Source organism: Helianthus annuus, chromosome 2, assembly GCF_002127325.2.
Source record: "Helianthus annuus cultivar XRQ/B chromosome 2, HanXRQr2.0-SUNRISE, whole genome shotgun sequence".
NCBI classification, from domain to species: Eukaryota; Viridiplantae; Streptophyta; class Magnoliopsida; order Asterales; family Asteraceae; genus Helianthus; species Helianthus annuus.
The window spans coordinates 174553729-174570789 of record NC_035434.2 but is presented as its reverse complement, the minus strand read 5'-3'; the positions used below and the strand labels follow the sequence as shown (position 1 = coordinate 174570789).

Here is a 17061-nt window from a genome sequence, read left to right as displayed (position 1 = left end):
ATCTATGACGGGCTGAATGAGTGAAACGAAAGAGCATATATAAAACAGATGGAACTCCCACTATATCGTTTAGTTATAAAAATGCATCATATTAAAAATAATATATCTTTTGCAGTTGTATTTCACGCCAACCCAATTTTGTAAATATTGGTAGGATTTATAGAGAGAGAAATAACAAGAAAAAATAAAGAGGGAACATGTTGACCAACAAAGATTTACTTTTAAAGCTTTATAGTTATTACGTATATGTACATGATTAAAGGATACATGACACCACAGTGGATGGACCATAAAAGACTGCAACATGTCTTGCTTCTTGGTCTCATATTTCTGATAATCCGGTGTACCATGATGATGACGACAATGATGGTTTGCATCTCGCCTTAACAGCCAAGGTTTTTACAGTCCTGGGGCATGGGTCTCCAAATACAGAATTAGAGACTTCTATTTTGCACCTATTTCTTCCTTCACAGGCCTGTCAACAACAAGCTTTCATGCTGTTATACTGCTTCTCCTAACAAATGGAAAACAAACTAAAACTTTGGCCGATTTCTGACCCATTTAACCTTTTTTTATTTTATTTTTTAGTTGTTTTATTCTAATAATACTCTAAATAGATCAAGCATGACCTGAATCGACGGTTCATAAGTAAATGGGCCAAGATTGCCACCAATACCCCACATGTTACTTCATGACAAATAAGTGAAATAACAATGTGTCGGTCGGTGTCTATGTTACCTTGGATAAGATGGAAGATGAAGTTGGTGCATGGCAGTTGCCTGTGGAGAATGATTGGCAGCTGCCTTGAGGGGTTCCGTAGCTAGCAAACTCTATGGATGCAATGGTATAACCATCTTCACACTGCAGTTCCATTACCGGCTTCCTCTGGTCTGTAAAAAGTTTCCCGTTGATGTAACTTGACTGGGACCACGTTTTAACCGGTGGATAATAATCCTCAGACACGTGAGCACAGACAGCTTCAACAGAAACTGTCTTGACAGAAACTTCAAATGGGCTTCCTCCTGTCTCCTCAAATACAACAAGTAGATTGTCTGATGGTTGTAACCATGATCTTGGTACATGATACCTGTTTTTTATTTATTCAACATCACTATGTCAGATTTGCAACCACTTCTATTAATGACTTTCAGTTTCATCCAACGTGGTAAAACGGGAAGATCAGGTAGGTTGGGTAGCAGGTCAAAGAAGGGTTCGGGTCGAACGGGTAGTTTTTCTATGTTCGCTGGGTCGGTTGGTTTGACCCAACATGCTTTTTGTCCAAAAATTTAGATTTTTAATAAACAACAGGTGTCAAATATGACTACAAAACTTATATAGATCTTTTAATAAAATAATAATTTAGGAGGTATTATGCATAAAAATACACTTTTGATGGCTTTCAACCCGTTAGCTGTTAAGCTAATTTCATTTTTTTATATATACCTATTTGGACCTCTAGTATAATCATGGATCTCTTTTGAAAGAAGAATTACCAAATCTGGGTAGGTTTGCCACAATTGGTTTGGCATTTTCCTGAATTATAAGCTCCACGATAATTACAATTTTCTTGACATCCATCTTTTGGGGCAACAAGAGTCCAGTATCTTCCTATATGGTGTCCATTGACCCAAGCTTGACCTTTACCCATACTGCTCATATCAACAACCACTGGATCTTTACCACCCGGGGAATCAAAATGGGTCTGCCATCAACCAAAAATGAAAATAATAATATTGTATTCTTCGGAAATGATATAACAAACATACTAAACGTCCTTGTTAGCAAAGGTGGCGGATAGAAAGCATCAACAGCAAAATGTGCAACACTAAGATATGCTTTACAAAACAAGTTGCATCGACGAAAAAGTGCAAGTTCCACAGTAGAATATACAAGCATCAACTTTTTCCAACCATGCCAAAGTAGAATAAAAGCCAACTTAATTGTAGAAAGGCACAGTGATTCATGTGGATACTCTTTCGTGGTATGTGAAGTAAATTTATCATTGCTTGTAAAAATATATGTGCAAAATAAGCTCTAACTGATTAACCAGCAAAATAAACTGATAGATAAAGATAATAAATCTTCTGGGAATTAATTTTACCTTGTACCATGAGAGGACTGATGGAACTTCGTCATGTGTCAAATTAGTCCAACTCAAACTTTCATCATCGTCGTTAGCATACAATTTTTGGAATTCACCTTTAAGCCCAACCTGTGGTAAATAAAAATGATAGAGATTTGGTTTATGTTGCATAATCTTTGACCACAATAGATGTAAAAAAAAAATCTTATTTTTTGATGCATTTTTTCAATAACGTGACGTGCTACAGAGAAATGTAGATATAAAATACTTATTAGTGAACGTTGAAAATATGCGCATTGTACTTAAATAGACAAGTTTCATACTCTGACCAGAGCAAATTACCTCTTTAAACCCAATGTTTGGCAAATCATTTTGATCAGTTAAGCTTATTTGAGATCTTCAGATCCTCAACAATAAGTAACATATAAAAATAAAATGTTTGAGAAGCATTTCAACACGAAAGTACCTGATAGGTCCATGTTGAATGTGTGAGATCAACGTCCCCGTTTTTTAATCCAGTTAGAGTGATCTGACCCTTAAATCCTGCTCCATCTTTCTCAAGAAAGGCACCATAGTTCTGAAGAATTTATAGCATTACGACAAAGCACGTGAAATATGAATTACAGAGAGTTGAGTCAGAGATGGCAAAATGAGTGGGTCGGGTAATGGGTCAAAACATGTAATTCTTAATTACCTGCAAACCAACTGTCTGTGACAATAACATGACATCATTGTATCCTTGCTTAAGTTCAACATCCTGAACAACCTTGACCCAGTGGCCCCTTTCACTTCCTTTATGCTCAACACATTAGGGCTAGATTTCAATTTTCAATATGTAATGGCATAATTTAGAAAATTTAACACTATAACAAGCTACCTATAAGTTGTTCATTGATGAAGATACGAACAACATCACGCATGCTATCGATTTTAAGTGATGGAGTAACTGCATTCTCTTTCCAGTATGCAATGTCCTCATCAGAAACATATACTCTGCATTACATTGAATAATATTTAGTAACAAAATCAAAATTTGCGTTGCAAAGAAGATTTTGCCATGGTGTACCTGGTTATATACCATAAATAATCCGATTGGTCTTTTGTCACGTTTAAATGCTCCAGGAGGCCTTGAACAGTGAAAGTATCATCACCCCAAGCGCCAATGGGCTCCTTAAGTGTCATCCATGATTCAGAAACAAGGGGTAATTCCGTGCGAATCATTAAGTGCTCGGGACTAGAACTTTTTGAAGATGACATGGGCTCAAAATCTACCAATTTAATGGAGGTTTGTGCCCCAACCTGCTCCATATTTAAAAAAAAAAGTACACTTTTTTTATAGAATGTGCTGCTGACATGGCAATGATGATGGATAATACTCGATACACGTCAGAAAATTAAATCAGGGGGTGTATGGTTTGCACTCGGGAATCACTATGGGTATGGGTCTGATGACATGATGGAATGAAAATGGGCATCTAAAGTCAACCCTTTAAGTGGGTATGGACAATTACCAGTTTCATGGGTATCAACCCACACACTAACATACTCATATACTATCAGACCCATACCCTCAAATCCAAACATCCCACTATTAGCTACTGAAAGAAAATAGAAAGAAATCAAAGGAATAAAAGCTTGTGTATAAATGCATAATTACAATAGTCAAACCTTTGCAGTGTTGAATACAGCGTTCTTGCAGTCTGGTAGTATACTCACAGACCATGGTGGCAAAGTGTATGATCGACCAAGAAATTGTACAGTGCTTGTTTTGTGTTCATCAATGTTTGCAAGAAATGCTGAACAAATACTTGTGTTACCACCACGATACACATGCGCCTGAGCACAAAATAAAATTTTATTAAAACTTTGGCATTAATAAAATTCACAAATAATTGTGTAAAATATGATTAAAAATGCTATACTATTTCACCAACAATGTAATTTTTAATAAAATGATTTAGGAGGCTTTTTGCACTAAAAATAAACTTTTGGTGTCTTTCCAACCACTTGTTTTGTTATAAGCATTTTTTTTTTGTGATTTTACACATTTGACCCTTTAGAAATATAACATCATCCATATCATATTGACCCATCTATAAGTAAATGGATCGAAATTGCTACTTGTAGCAGCGCCAATACATGATTAACAGCTAAGGATTTGAACAAACCTCTTGCATAGATCCTAGTGTTATATACTGAGCTGACTCAGCAGAAACAAGTGCAGGCTCACACAGCTTTATAGCAGCATGCAGGTCCTTTAAATGCCCCCATTTTGGCTGACTTAGAAGACCTATAATATACATTGTCAATGTTCTCAACTTTTAGTCAAAAACACCTGTCAACACTCGCATGGGTCAGTAGAAGTTAAATATATATATATATGTATACTTTGATCATACCATATTCATCAATTGGAGCATCATAATCATAACTAGTGACATAATTAGGGCCTCCAGAAGTCCGTCCAAAATTAGTCCCCCCAAAAAACTGATCCATACATACAGAAGACAATAGCTCTTAAACAACTTGTATGTTTCAAACAAACAAATAAATAATCAAAAAAGAAGATAAGATAAATACTATTATTAAAAAAGTTAAATTCGCATATCATAGAATGTAGAGATGGTAGTAGTGAAATCAAGAACAATTATGTTGTAGGAAGGAAGGAAAGTAAGTGTAGCTTAACATAATACCATATAATAATTCTGAAAGCTTCCTCCCCTTTGATAAAAGCGTGCAACTGCAAATGCAAGATCCTCCACAGGCCTATGAGGCAGTCTTCCTCCCCAGGTTGTATACCTTGTGAATAATAAACATATAAAAGTTCTCATAATGTGTTTAATTTTGAGAAAGAAAATAAAAACATGTTGGGCTTTGTTGTATACCATCCATCCCAATTTTCGGTCCACAGTACTGGTTTCTTGTTGGAGTTAGGTTTAAAACCATCACAATAGTATCCATTACAGGCATCTATCTGCAGGAAAGACGGGGAGACATTTAGACACCAACCCGAGATAAATGAGTTCATATTTCAATTGCAAAGTTTAATAATTAAAATTCCGTGTCAAAACAAAACCCATGGTACACCAGAAAAATAACAGAAATGACCCATGAATCATAAGTAAATGGGTCAAATTTGCCATTGTGAATGTAGTGTCAACAACAGAGTAGGCAGGTACAATGTTTTCTGGAGCATCAGTTTGCCTGCACATAACCCATGGTACACCAGCTCCAAGTCCAACAGCCATATTTGCAGCCCATTTTACATACTCCTTTCCTTTTTGGCCATAAGAGCTTTCAATGTTTCCATACTCATTTTCAATCTGATAGAACAAATTCAGTCAAGACAATATAACTAAGTAACTACATAGAGAACAAAAACTCTAAAACAATGTCATATAGCTGAAGTAATGATCGAAATAATACAACCTGCAGCATGATGATTGGGCCACCTTGCCAAGAGAAGAGAGATTCGTCTCGCATCACATCTACTATTTTTTTAACAAAACGCTTCATCTCTTCCTGCAATAAGGCGGTGTATGAGCATTATCTCTAATACAAAGAAATAATACTTGCAAAAGCAGTCCACTGCCTCTAGGGTGTATGTTTTTCCAAATCTGGTAGTTTTAAAATGTAACACGACAAAGATTACATACAGAATAGCGGTTGTGAGATATAGCTTTTAGATGCAGATTAAATTTTAATAGAGAACAAAGATATTGTTAAGAAGTAACAACACAAAACTACATAGACATGAGAAAACACTTAGTATTAAACTAGAAATAATCTAGTCCGGTGGTACCTTGAATGGTTCGTTGTCTGTACGGAACACAATTCCAGGAATATCACGAAGCCATACTGGGAAGCCCCTGCAATATCATGAACTTGTTTAATTAACTTACATTACAAAGTAAATCAACAGTTTACAAGAACAAAGGGCAGTATATTTTGTGGTGAAACTGAAAACAAATATAATTATAAATAATAAAAAAATAAGGAGAAAGTTGAGACCCAAAGTTCCACTCTGCACAAACATATGGACCTATTCGGAGATGAAGATACAGCCCAGTCTCTCCCACCAACTTAACAAACTTCACAAGATCATATCTTCCTTGGAAATTATACTGAACAATAATAGCATAAAAATGAAATGAAATGAGATACTTACTACATGAAAGCAAATAGCAAAGACAATGAATGATATAACACCTGTCCTCTAACTGGCTCATGCCCACTCCAGAATACATAAGTTTGAATCACATCAGCCCCACCTTCCTTGCTCTTACCAATCAAATCAGGCCACATCTGACAACACACCAAAATAATCAGCTTTTCGATTGTTCCGGTTGACCTTTTTAATTAAACGGGCCTTGTTCCTACTTTGTTTAACCCGTTTAGTTAAACCTGTCAACCCACAAACCTGATTACCACGTTTACTGTTTGATTACTAGCCGTCAACCCGTTCGGGTTAAGTGTGTGCTAGCTTTTTATAACACGGGTCATATTCGGATTGACCATTTCAACCCGTCAAACAGACGTATTGGCACCCACACATACATTAAAAATGTTGTCTTATGAAGGGGAAATAATAAAAGATATCTCCCCATCCATTCCATTAAATTAAATCTTATATAAATTAAATTAAGTAATTCAGAATTTCTTATAAAAATTACCTAATACAAAGCTACGTGCAGAATAATTAAAAAAAAAAAAAAAAACCTCAGGTGTAGCTCGAGGATAGTGAATTCCAGCAGAAATCAACATTCTCCGTTGACCATCGATTATAAGTGCTCTGTGATCGTAGCTGACGTTGAAGGGCTTGAAATACTCGCCGGAGACCATACCAACGGTTACGATTAACACCTTGGTTAGCCATTGGAGCCCAAACCCAAATAGGGTTTTGTTCTGCATGTTGGTATCTGATCTGAGGATGTTATTGTTTGCAGTTTATTGCAATTGTTGGTTCGATCATCAGTTACAACGTCACTACCAAAGTAAAGTGATCAAGCCTTGGAAGTAAAGTATAGGGTGGCGTGTTTATTATCGGTGAAGAACGTCACTAATTTTTACTTGCACCCTTCATCTTTTGTTATATTGCTATGTTAGATTAGATATTTTACTTCTTAAGTTTGTTGGACTATCGGGTCTAATTTCACTTCCACGCTTGTCACCTTAGTGTCATATCATTTTCCACGTGTGGCTTCACTTTCCACATCCAAACTCCACACCCATTTAAATTACAAAAAAAAATCCACATTCGCTCACCTAAATGGTTGGCCTCCACGCCACACACCCACCTTGCACCCCAACCACGGCAGTTTTCAGTTTTTCACGCCTTAGTTGGGGTGTCACATCATTCCACGCCCCTTTGGCCTTTTCACTCCCCACACCCCTTAGTATCATTGTTCATGCAAGGGCAAAATGAAACCATGTGGATGTTAATATTTAATCATTTATATCTCATACGTTTTATCGGGTGATGAAAAAGGGACACTATACGTGAGGATTTCCCAAGTAGTACCCATATGCTTAGTCATCTTTCCCAAGTTAATGATTGTGTCAAGAATATAGCAAGGTTAATGCTGAATTGAAGAAGCCAATGTATGTTGAATTATGTATGGGTAGGAGTTTAATGCTGAATTGAAAAAGTCGAAACTTATGCATGGGTAGAAGTTTGATGAAAGAGGGCGGCAGATATGTTGTTGGGGGCATTGCTCGACACGTGGCGAGTGTGAGCTCCACCAGACCACCCCAAAAAAGTGGGGTGACATGTGGATTTTTTTATATTTTTTTACAGTTGACATTTTTATATAATAAAACACAAACTTAAATTAATTTTAAAAAAAGATACATAAAATCCTAAAAATAAAAAACTACTTATTAAATCCTAATTTTTTTTAAAAAGTAGTTACTAAATCCTAGAAAAAGAAAAAAAATTACAAAGTTCGGTAAATATAAAATGGGGAACCCACTTAAAATCCGAATTCCCATCGTGCCTATACTCGATCTTCGCGATCTCCACTCAATCGTCGTGGGTCAAGTCGTTCGCAAAGACCACGATCGAAGCAAACTCTAAACCGATCCAACTTCGGTTTGAGCTCACGCCACTTGTGTTGGCACGCGTTTAAATTGCGACGCGCGTTCCCAACGTGTTGTTGGTATTGGTAAAATGCTCGTCCCCGATACGTAGTTTGACCGCATTGTAGGGTTCGTTATACGTCAACAATTTATGTCACTAGTGCTATTTCCTCCTCCTCTGTCCAATGCACCATTTTCATTTTTTTTGTGGGTTTGGTTGAAGATTTATTATTTGTGTTTGGTTTTGGTTGAAGAAGATAAATGTGGAAAAAATGAAGTTTTGGGTGGGTATTTATAGGTAAAAATTTGTAATTTTTTTTTAAATTTGATTTTTACTTACCAAAACCGCCATCTCCAACAGCTAGACCAAACGGCTAGCCCAAACGATCATCTCTCACCAGCCACCTCACCTCCCCCCCCCCGGCCCCACGTCAGGCTTCAAACCCAATCTAGCGGGGCAACGCCGTGGCCAACGTTGGCCCGGTGTGGTTTACCCAGCGTTGCTTGGCAACCCCCCAGCCCAACCAACGCCCCACACCCCGTAGCCTTAATTAGGGGCTGTTTGGTAGCCTCTGAATGGTCATTAAGAGGCTACATTTTAATGGAACCATAAAGAATTTTACCAATGATAAGGTAGAAGAATGTGACATGTGATGATTTACCATTCAGAGGTTACCTCTTAACCATTCAGACTTGAGGTTATCTCTTATTCATTCAGATGTTTTAAACCATTAAGAGGTAGCATCTGAATGGTCATTAAGAGGCTACCAAACAGCCCCTTAGCTAGCTGATTCATTTGAGCAAAAATTAATTGGGTTAAACTTTAGTTAGGGGTTGTTTAACAACTTCTGAATGGTTAAGTGCTGAACCAGTAAGAGATCTGAACCATTAAGTGTTGAACCACTAAGAGGTCTGAACCATTAAGAGCTAGTATAATGCTTAACCGTTCAGAGGCAAATGTCTGATCAACTCAGATTAGAGGTCTTAACCATTCAGACTCAATACAATGCTTAACCATTCAGAGGCAAATGTCTGAACTATTAAGACATCTGCTTGTGAAACAAACAGATTGAACCATTAAGCACTAAACCAATAAGATGTTTGAACCATTAAGAGCCCCATTAAGAGCTAAACAAACAACCCCTTAATGTTGAAGAAAAATATGTTCAAATTGAGAATCTCATTAAACACTAGTTTATAGACCCGCGTATTACACGGATTGTATATATATACATATTTAAATACATCATAGGACTGAAATTACATTTTTACATATGATAGTGGAAACGATCAATTAGAGTCGTATTTGAAATGAACCCGTTCAACCTGAAAAGAATGATAAATAAGATTCAAACATTTCCTATTAAAAAATAAATAAAAATCCTATTACAAATATGTGATTGACCTGAGTAGTTTATAATATTCACCTTAAGCATAAATTATTGTGAAATACAAGAATAAATCGGAAACCATAATTAATATGTGGCATATGAAAATTATAGATCATATGAAAAAAAAAACTTAAGCATAATTATTCAATTAAAAAGTATTAAAATCATAGGTTTTAAAATTATAGATAATTGCCATTAAAAAAAGTTGAAGTATTCTTTTAATAAAATCTTTAACTATTATTTTAATCATTAATCATGAATTTTAATTAATATTAATAGCATAATATTATTAATAATCATTAATTAGAATTAGATATTAATTAGATAATATTATTAATGATTTAAAGAAGAAAATGCGATGTGGCATTAGTTGGAATTTTAAATAAGAAAATGCCATATGGCATTAGTTGGAGTTTTTTATTAGAATTAGAAGTTTATAGACCCGCGTATTACACGGATTGTATATATATACATATTTAAATACATCATAGGACTGAAATTACATTTTTACATATGATAGTGGAAACGATCAATTAGAGTCGTATTTGAAATGAACCCGTTCAACCTGAAAAGAATGATAAATAAGATACAAACATTTCCTATTAAAAAATAAATAAAAATTCTATTACAAATATGTGATTGACCTGAGTAGTTTATAATATTCACCTTAAGCATAAATTATTGTGAAATACAAGAATAAATCGGAAACCATAACTAATATGTGACATATGAAAATTATAGATCATATGAAAAAAAAAAAAAAACTTAAGCATAATTATTCAATTAAAAAGTATTAAAATCATAGGTTTTAAAATTATAGATAATTGTCATTAAAAAAAGTTGAAGTATTCTTTTAATAAAATCTTTAAGTATTATTTTAATCATTAATCATGAATTTTAATTAATATTAATAGCATAATATTATTAATAATCATTAATTAGAATTAGATATTAATTAGATAATATTATTAATGATTTAAAGAAGAAAATGCCATGTGGCATTAGTTGGAATTTTAAATAAGAAAATGACATGTGGCATTAATTGGAGTTTTTTGTTAGAATTAGATTTTCTGATCATAGAAAACCTAATCAACAAAGAATATTCTCCACAAAAACAATCAACGAATCCCTAGGTGCGTATTCACAAATGGCACTGGAAGACGAAAAACAACAACCACATGAAATCACAACATCTTAGGGGGTGTTTGGGTAAAGCTTATTTAAGTTGAAAAGAACTTTTTTTTATCAAAAAGGACTTGTTAACTTATGACTTTTTGAAAAAGAGTTTCTAAAAAAGTGTTTGGGTTAGCTTATGAGCCAATAAGTCAATAAGTAGTTTTTTAATAGGTGTTTGGTTTAACTTATTATTGTTATTGTAATTCAAACTCGCTTGAACAAATCTTGATGTTGTTATTTTTTCTACGATAATGTCTCATGTTTAGGTCTAAATTTACGAGTCAACATGCTCCAACGCGCGTGCGTGCATGATTCAGTGTTTTTATATATGTTTTTGACTCATTTAAATAGTTAATGACGCTTTTGTTTCGTTTTGTTATAAAATTACATATATTATCAACATTCTTCACGTTAAATTTTTAGGCCTTCACCGCAACACGAAAATTTGATCTTATTATTTCCAAACACCTATTAAAAACTACATCAACAAATCTTGTGGTTTAACTTATAAGTTTGTTAGTATATTCGTTTGATGTTTTACAACTTATGTATTGAAGTTTAATAAATACATTTCCAACAGATATGAACATTCGGCAATGTAAAATAGTAGTTCTCGCTTTTTATTATGAAATGTATCGACTACTTTTGATTATTTGTTTAGGCTAATTATTTGTTTAGTTGTAAATCAGAGTTCAAATGCATCAACATGCAAGATTTGTAAGAATAACTCATGACTAATTTAATATTAATTAATCAAAAAAAAAAAACTAAACTAAAAATTATAATATCTATACATCTATCTATACTTTCTATTAAAATGTGATAAATATATAGTTTTTAAAAAACCACCCGTGTTTAGAAACGGGTTTTACTATTAACTGATGAAGCGATAGGTATAGTAGAGAAATATCAGAAATTTGATATTAAATAATTTGGGCGTTTGTTTGTTTGTTTGTTTTCCGTCGTGAACTTATTATCCGTCAAAACCACCTTGAATTTGAATGGTATGGCTTGCTTGCAGCAGCAAATCTAAATCTCCTTGTCCTCCTCCTCCTTGTTGTTAAATCAATCGGGTTTACTTGTTTTTAAACCCCCCACCCCACCCCACCCATCTTCTTCACCTTGTTGCTATTATTGGTGATGGGGAAGAATCAAGCGTACAAGGCGATGCAGAGATCAAGGGTGGGCTCCACCTCAGGCGGCCCCGACGATGTCGAAGACGGCATGGTTTGTACCCTTCCATTCCATTCCATATCATTTCTTTAAACCAAATACGAAACATTATTATTACTTATTAGGTTTTTATCATCTATTATCACTGCCTCTGTGTGCTGGCCTTTAGGTTTCTCTATTAGGTAGGGCTAATTAATTGTTTATAGCAGCTGATTTACTAATACAGTCTGATTTCTGCTTCTAATATCATGATTCCCTTCCCCATGGATTTACCCATTTATTTATATGCTCAAACCCTAGCCTATTCAAGGTTTTTTTTTTTTTTTTTCATTTCATACTTCATTTTCTGGTTAAAATATTTTTTGAGTTGCAAACATTGATGTCAATTTGCTCTGTTAAAATGATGACTCCTTTTCGCTTTAATTTCGTATTAAAATGTTGTTTCATCATCATGTACATTTTGTTTTTCTATTCACAACCGTATTTTCACTGTACCACACTTGGTTTTAAAAAGCCAAAAGGTGAGTGTTTTACATGAGGCGCAGGTGAGATGCTCTTTTCTTGTGCAGTAGGATGTTGTACAACAGGTTTACACATAGGTCATCTATAAGTTAAAACATATATAAAGCTTATTTGTAGGTGATGCTAAAACCCCATGAGATATATAGAAAAGGTTATATAATCACTTTGCGCCTCATGTACGAAAAGCTTGCTGCTTTTGTGTTTTGTGCCTCGGTTTTAGACCTTGTCGCCTCGGTGCGCTTTTCGCTTTTTAAAACCAACGTGCCACATGATGGACGTCTTTTTTTGTTCTAATTCTGCACTGTACCATATTAGTCTGTTTCTTTTCCTGTACCCTTTTTGATTAAGAGAGTCGCAGGTGGATGGTTCATTTCATTCACCAGAGTGGCATGCAGCTCGTTTGGCCAGCCTCAAAACTTCGCATACAGTTACCTGGGAAGAGTACAAAAAGAAGCAGAAGGTAACTTATTACCCCTTGAAAGATTTTCAAATGTGATGCATTCATCAAAGATGTCTTGTTTTACCTCTTAAACTTGTGAGCTTTGCGTAGTTTTACCTGATAAGTGCATCATATTGCTCGCTTGTTATTGAGATGCTAGCCTCAGTAATCTTTTTTCCCTATCATTGGTGTCCCCTGATTTTGTATTATATTAATATTGAATGACAGCATTACCTTTTATAATGATCAAATTTTGTATTCTTAAATGGTCCTGGATATTACTCCTATTGGCTATTTGGCTTACTATTTACCTCTCTGTTATATCTTAAAGGATATATTACAAAAAACTACCTGTTTGCATTTACGGTTGCTTCGGTTCTGCCAACTTATGTCAGAACTTTGTTTCTGAATACCATAATTTTGATTTTCTTCTTCTCTTGTTTTTTATATGTGCATTGCTTAGTTATCGATTATATATGGAAACAAACTATCTAATTCTTATGTTTAGGAAGAAGAAATGAAAAAGGGGGAGTTAGAAGCTGACAAAGATAGAATGATGAGAGAATATCGGGCTCAACTAGATGCAGAACGGGCCAGCAAGCTCGCCCATGGAAGAAACCATTCAAAAAGTAAATCTTCTCATAGGAAGGGTATGTGTAGGCGTAATACAACCTAAATAACTTCTTTTGTACATTTTTTTTTTCTGATGCGTTACCGGCCTGTGCAGAGAAGAAGGATAAAGATCTAAAGAAGCGATCCAACAAGAAGAGAAGGGTAACATTTTTTGGAATTCTCTCATTTTACTTTTTTCTTTTTCAAACTTGTACCTGTGAAGGCAGTTGAATAGGTTGTTATCTGTTGTTGCATATATAGCATACGAGGAAATCTTCGGAGTCTAGCTCTTCAAGTTCATCGTCTGAATCTTCAAGTAGTGACGATGATTCTCGAGAGTCAAAAAGGTCACGGTCAAGGTCTAAAAAGAGGAAAGACAAAAGACACAGGTCAAAGTCCAAGCATTTGAGCGGTGATGAAGAGGTAGATGGCCCGTTGCCCCTTTCCAGGTTCTTTGGGAGCGCAAAAGGGTGACAGCATCATCAGTGTGTTTGTGCTTATTCTCGAAGGATGTAATGTCTGACAATCCGTTTCTCACCTCTTACTTAAAACAGGAGGATACAATTATGTGTTTTGTTGGTGTAGCATTCTGTAACTGTGACCTATCCCAAGTGTGTTACTTTTGCGGTTTGTAGACTCATAATTCAAATAGCACTTGAGAGAGCTTTAATTTGTTTCTAATGTCATCGTAGGGTTTTTAATATTTCAGCATTTGCATGAAAACCAGGTGTCTCTGCTGTCATGAGAGAACAAATATAGCTGCAATCGGCTGCGCATGACGTTAGTAACTGAAGCTTTGCTTCTGTAGTTTGCTGTAGCTCTATCCTTCTTGAGCAACTGAAACTGGTTCTCTACATGTTATGATTCTATTTTGACCACTTAATTTTCTATATTCAACCCCTTTCAGTATAAACGAAGTCTACTTCAGATTAGAGATGGACAATATCCAAACCAGTTTGTAACCCAACCCGACTTGCATTACCAAACAGGTTTGAACCCGACCCAACCGCCCATTTGTGCACCGGTTCCTCCTCTCGTCACCCAAACCAGTTTCAACCCGACCCAAAAAATAAGTTTTTTTTTTGTTATTTTAATGAGGACCGGTTTATGACCCAAACTGAGTTGAATAGGGTTCTTTGATTTTTACCCAAACCGGTTAGTGACATGAAACTTGTTTTGACCAAAGTTGACCAGATTGATTTGGTTTATGAACCGAACTGATTTGGCAAAAAAACCTGGTTTGTACACCTCTACTTGAGACTATCAGCCATGTACAAACACTAGGAAGGATGGATGGACAATTTAATATAATGGTACACACACCATTATATTCAGAAACACCCTTATATAGCTTGTGATTCTTAAATCACATTGCACCCTTGTCTTAGCCATTGGACAGAAAAGGAGAGAGCCCTTGTTGCGACACTAGGGTTCTAAAGTAGCCCACGTATTTAATGTTGTAGCGACAACAGTTGACGGGTGAGTGTATAATTGTTGCTACTTAATCTGTTGAGTCTTACTTTCAAAATGAACGTGTCAAAACAAGAGAGGCTCATATTACAAAACAATAGATCATGAACTAGAAGTCAAGCAAGGTGAATGAATTCGTTACAACAACATTAAAGTAACATATAGTTGGTTACTCTGGCGCTGGTGATGGCTCATTGATGGCCTTCCCTTTTTCTCTCAGCTTGGCAATGCTCTCTTTCATCGCCTCCTTCCTCTTCTTGCTAGCTAACACCTTTGCCAGTACACCGCTTACATTCGGGTCTTTTTTCTCTTTCTCTGTTGGGGGAGGCGGTGGGGGCCGCCTTGCTGCCGCTTCAGCATTCTTATCACCGACGACATTAATGGTCAGCCCAAACGCTGTACCAACCAAGACATCCCTGCACCACCAATCAAACAGTCAGCAAGCCGACATGTAAAAATTCGTTACACGGTCGGTATACATCACCTGCGAAGAAGAAGCGATACATTCCGGTGGGTGGCCAGAATCTTATGAGATGGAGGAGGAGTGATGGTTGCAACAGCAGCAGCTGCTGCAGGAGTTAATGATCGGGTCATAATCACTTGGTTAGAAAGGTTGGTTGGCTGGCTGGCTGGCTGGTACCAACTTGTAAATGAATGAATTGACCGTGTGTTGATTATGGATAAGATTGTATTACACGTGGCCTGACCTCATTGCTTTATTTATTATCCAAAAAAAATGGAAGCTGACATTCACTTTTTCCTTGATGCCAGACAGAATGAATACTAATTGGTTTCTTTTTTATAACAGTGAGTTCATCCAGCAACTAACAAATAAAATGAATTTTGTGCCGCCTTCCTGCTTTAGTAGTTGGTATTTGGTACCTTACACTAGTATGTAGTTTGGTGATGAAGAAAACTATAAAATAAGTAATTGGGCTCATATTGTTTTGGGCTTTTACTTTGCCCATTTAGCCAAACCAGGTTTTCCTATTTATTATTTATTTATTGATTATTGATTGGTTTTTATTTGTTTTCAGCACTCTGATAATAAATCCTAGCTGTTTTTCATTGTTAATTTACACAGGCAAGCAAGCAAACATTCTTCAGACCTACCTTTTGCTGAAGAAAAGTTATGGATTTTTTCATCTAAAGTGCTTTCACCAATAAAGTCGCAATCTAAAGATCCAATAGAAGAAATAATTTTATGTGTGATTCAACTTATTTTTAAGTAATAATTTCGCATAAACATAGAAAGAAGATATCAATAACTGCCCTGCCAACATTAGTGAAAAGATAAAGTGGTTAAAACTACCAACATTAGTGAGACATCACTACCAAGCTTAGTAAGACGGGAAAATGTGATTACTACTTTATTAATGAGACGTTATAATGATGTTCTCTACCAACTTAACTTAGAGATACGATTTTAGTAAAGACAGATTGAGGAATGGAAAAAAATGGATTATTAACATCCACTTGAACCACTATATATACATCAGATGTTATCTCGTTGCCATCAAATCGATCAAAATTTAGGTTGTTCTCTCTTTTGCGAAATGGTAACGATTGGATGTTCACAATGTTTTTTCTTCGTGGTGATACATACAACATATATATAAAACACCTTTTATGACCTTAAACAATCACCAAGGGCCTTTCAAAGTCTCTTCATACACATGATTTCATTTCACTTTTTATCTATTCATCTACATGCACCCTCTTGTTCTTGTACATTTTGGTTTATGTCATTAGGTGGACAAAATCACCGTGACCACAAACAACACCAACGCTATCAACAAGGTAGTTCATCAACTTGGCACGGCATCTATTCTACCCTAAACGGTCTCGAGGCTCTTAGTTTTCTAAGGTGTTGAGATTGTTCACCATGATCCTAACATCATACTATCTCAAAAGAGTTATTGTTTGGAGCTACTACATGCGATCACAATGACATTTATGTATTAAATAGTTGGTAACGAAGATTCAAACGTTATAAAACATATTTTAAGACATGATATGATTCAAATTACATGTAAATAAGTACTTTAAATAACACAACAATAATTTTGAAAAGATTGATTGAAACTAATTAACTTCTAAAATTCTAAACTAAGAGA

At 35.4% G+C, this 17061-nt stretch overlaps 3 protein-coding genes across 3 annotated transcripts; 1 reads left to right on the top strand and 2 right to left on the bottom strand.

Moving 5' to 3' along the window:
• Positions 1 to 185: 185 nt before the first annotated feature.
• LOC110927327 (beta-galactosidase 9) lies at positions 186 to 7095 on the bottom strand. Its single transcript, XM_022170994.2, has 19 exons — positions 6803 to 7095; positions 6293 to 6388; positions 6095 to 6207; positions 5886 to 5952; positions 5513 to 5605; positions 5263 to 5406; positions 4969 to 5057; positions 4777 to 4882; positions 4483 to 4570; positions 4252 to 4373; positions 3752 to 3919; positions 3150 to 3382; positions 2961 to 3076; positions 2778 to 2875; positions 2550 to 2660; positions 2102 to 2212; positions 1494 to 1702; positions 739 to 1087; positions 186 to 475 (listed from the first exon to the last, which is right to left on the bottom strand). The coding sequence occupies exons 1-19, from the start codon at positions 6992 to 6994 to the stop codon at positions 323 to 325; spliced, it is 2658 nt and encodes an 885-aa protein (XP_022026686.1). The 5' UTR covers positions 6995 to 7095; the 3' UTR covers positions 186 to 322.
• Positions 7096 to 11663: 4568 nt separating this feature from the next.
• On the top strand, positions 11664 to 14177 carry LOC110927328 (serine/arginine-rich splicing factor 4). Its single transcript, XM_022170995.2, has 5 exons — positions 11664 to 11955; positions 12782 to 12883; positions 13371 to 13512; positions 13590 to 13636; positions 13736 to 14177. Exons 1-5 carry the CDS (start codon positions 11869 to 11871, stop codon positions 13946 to 13948), a joined length of 591 nt encoding a protein of 196 aa, XP_022026687.1. The 5' UTR covers positions 11664 to 11868; the 3' UTR covers positions 13949 to 14177.
• Positions 14178 to 14985: 808 nt separating this feature from the next.
• LOC110927329 lies at positions 14986 to 15710 on the bottom strand. The gene is made up of 2 exons (XM_022170996.2): positions 15429 to 15710; positions 14986 to 15360 (listed from the first exon to the last, which is right to left on the bottom strand). The coding sequence occupies exons 1-2, from the start codon at positions 15536 to 15538 to the stop codon at positions 15114 to 15116; spliced, it is 357 nt and encodes a 118-aa protein (XP_022026688.1). The 5' UTR covers positions 15539 to 15710; the 3' UTR covers positions 14986 to 15113.
• Between the last annotated feature and the right edge of the window lie 1351 nt (positions 15711 to 17061).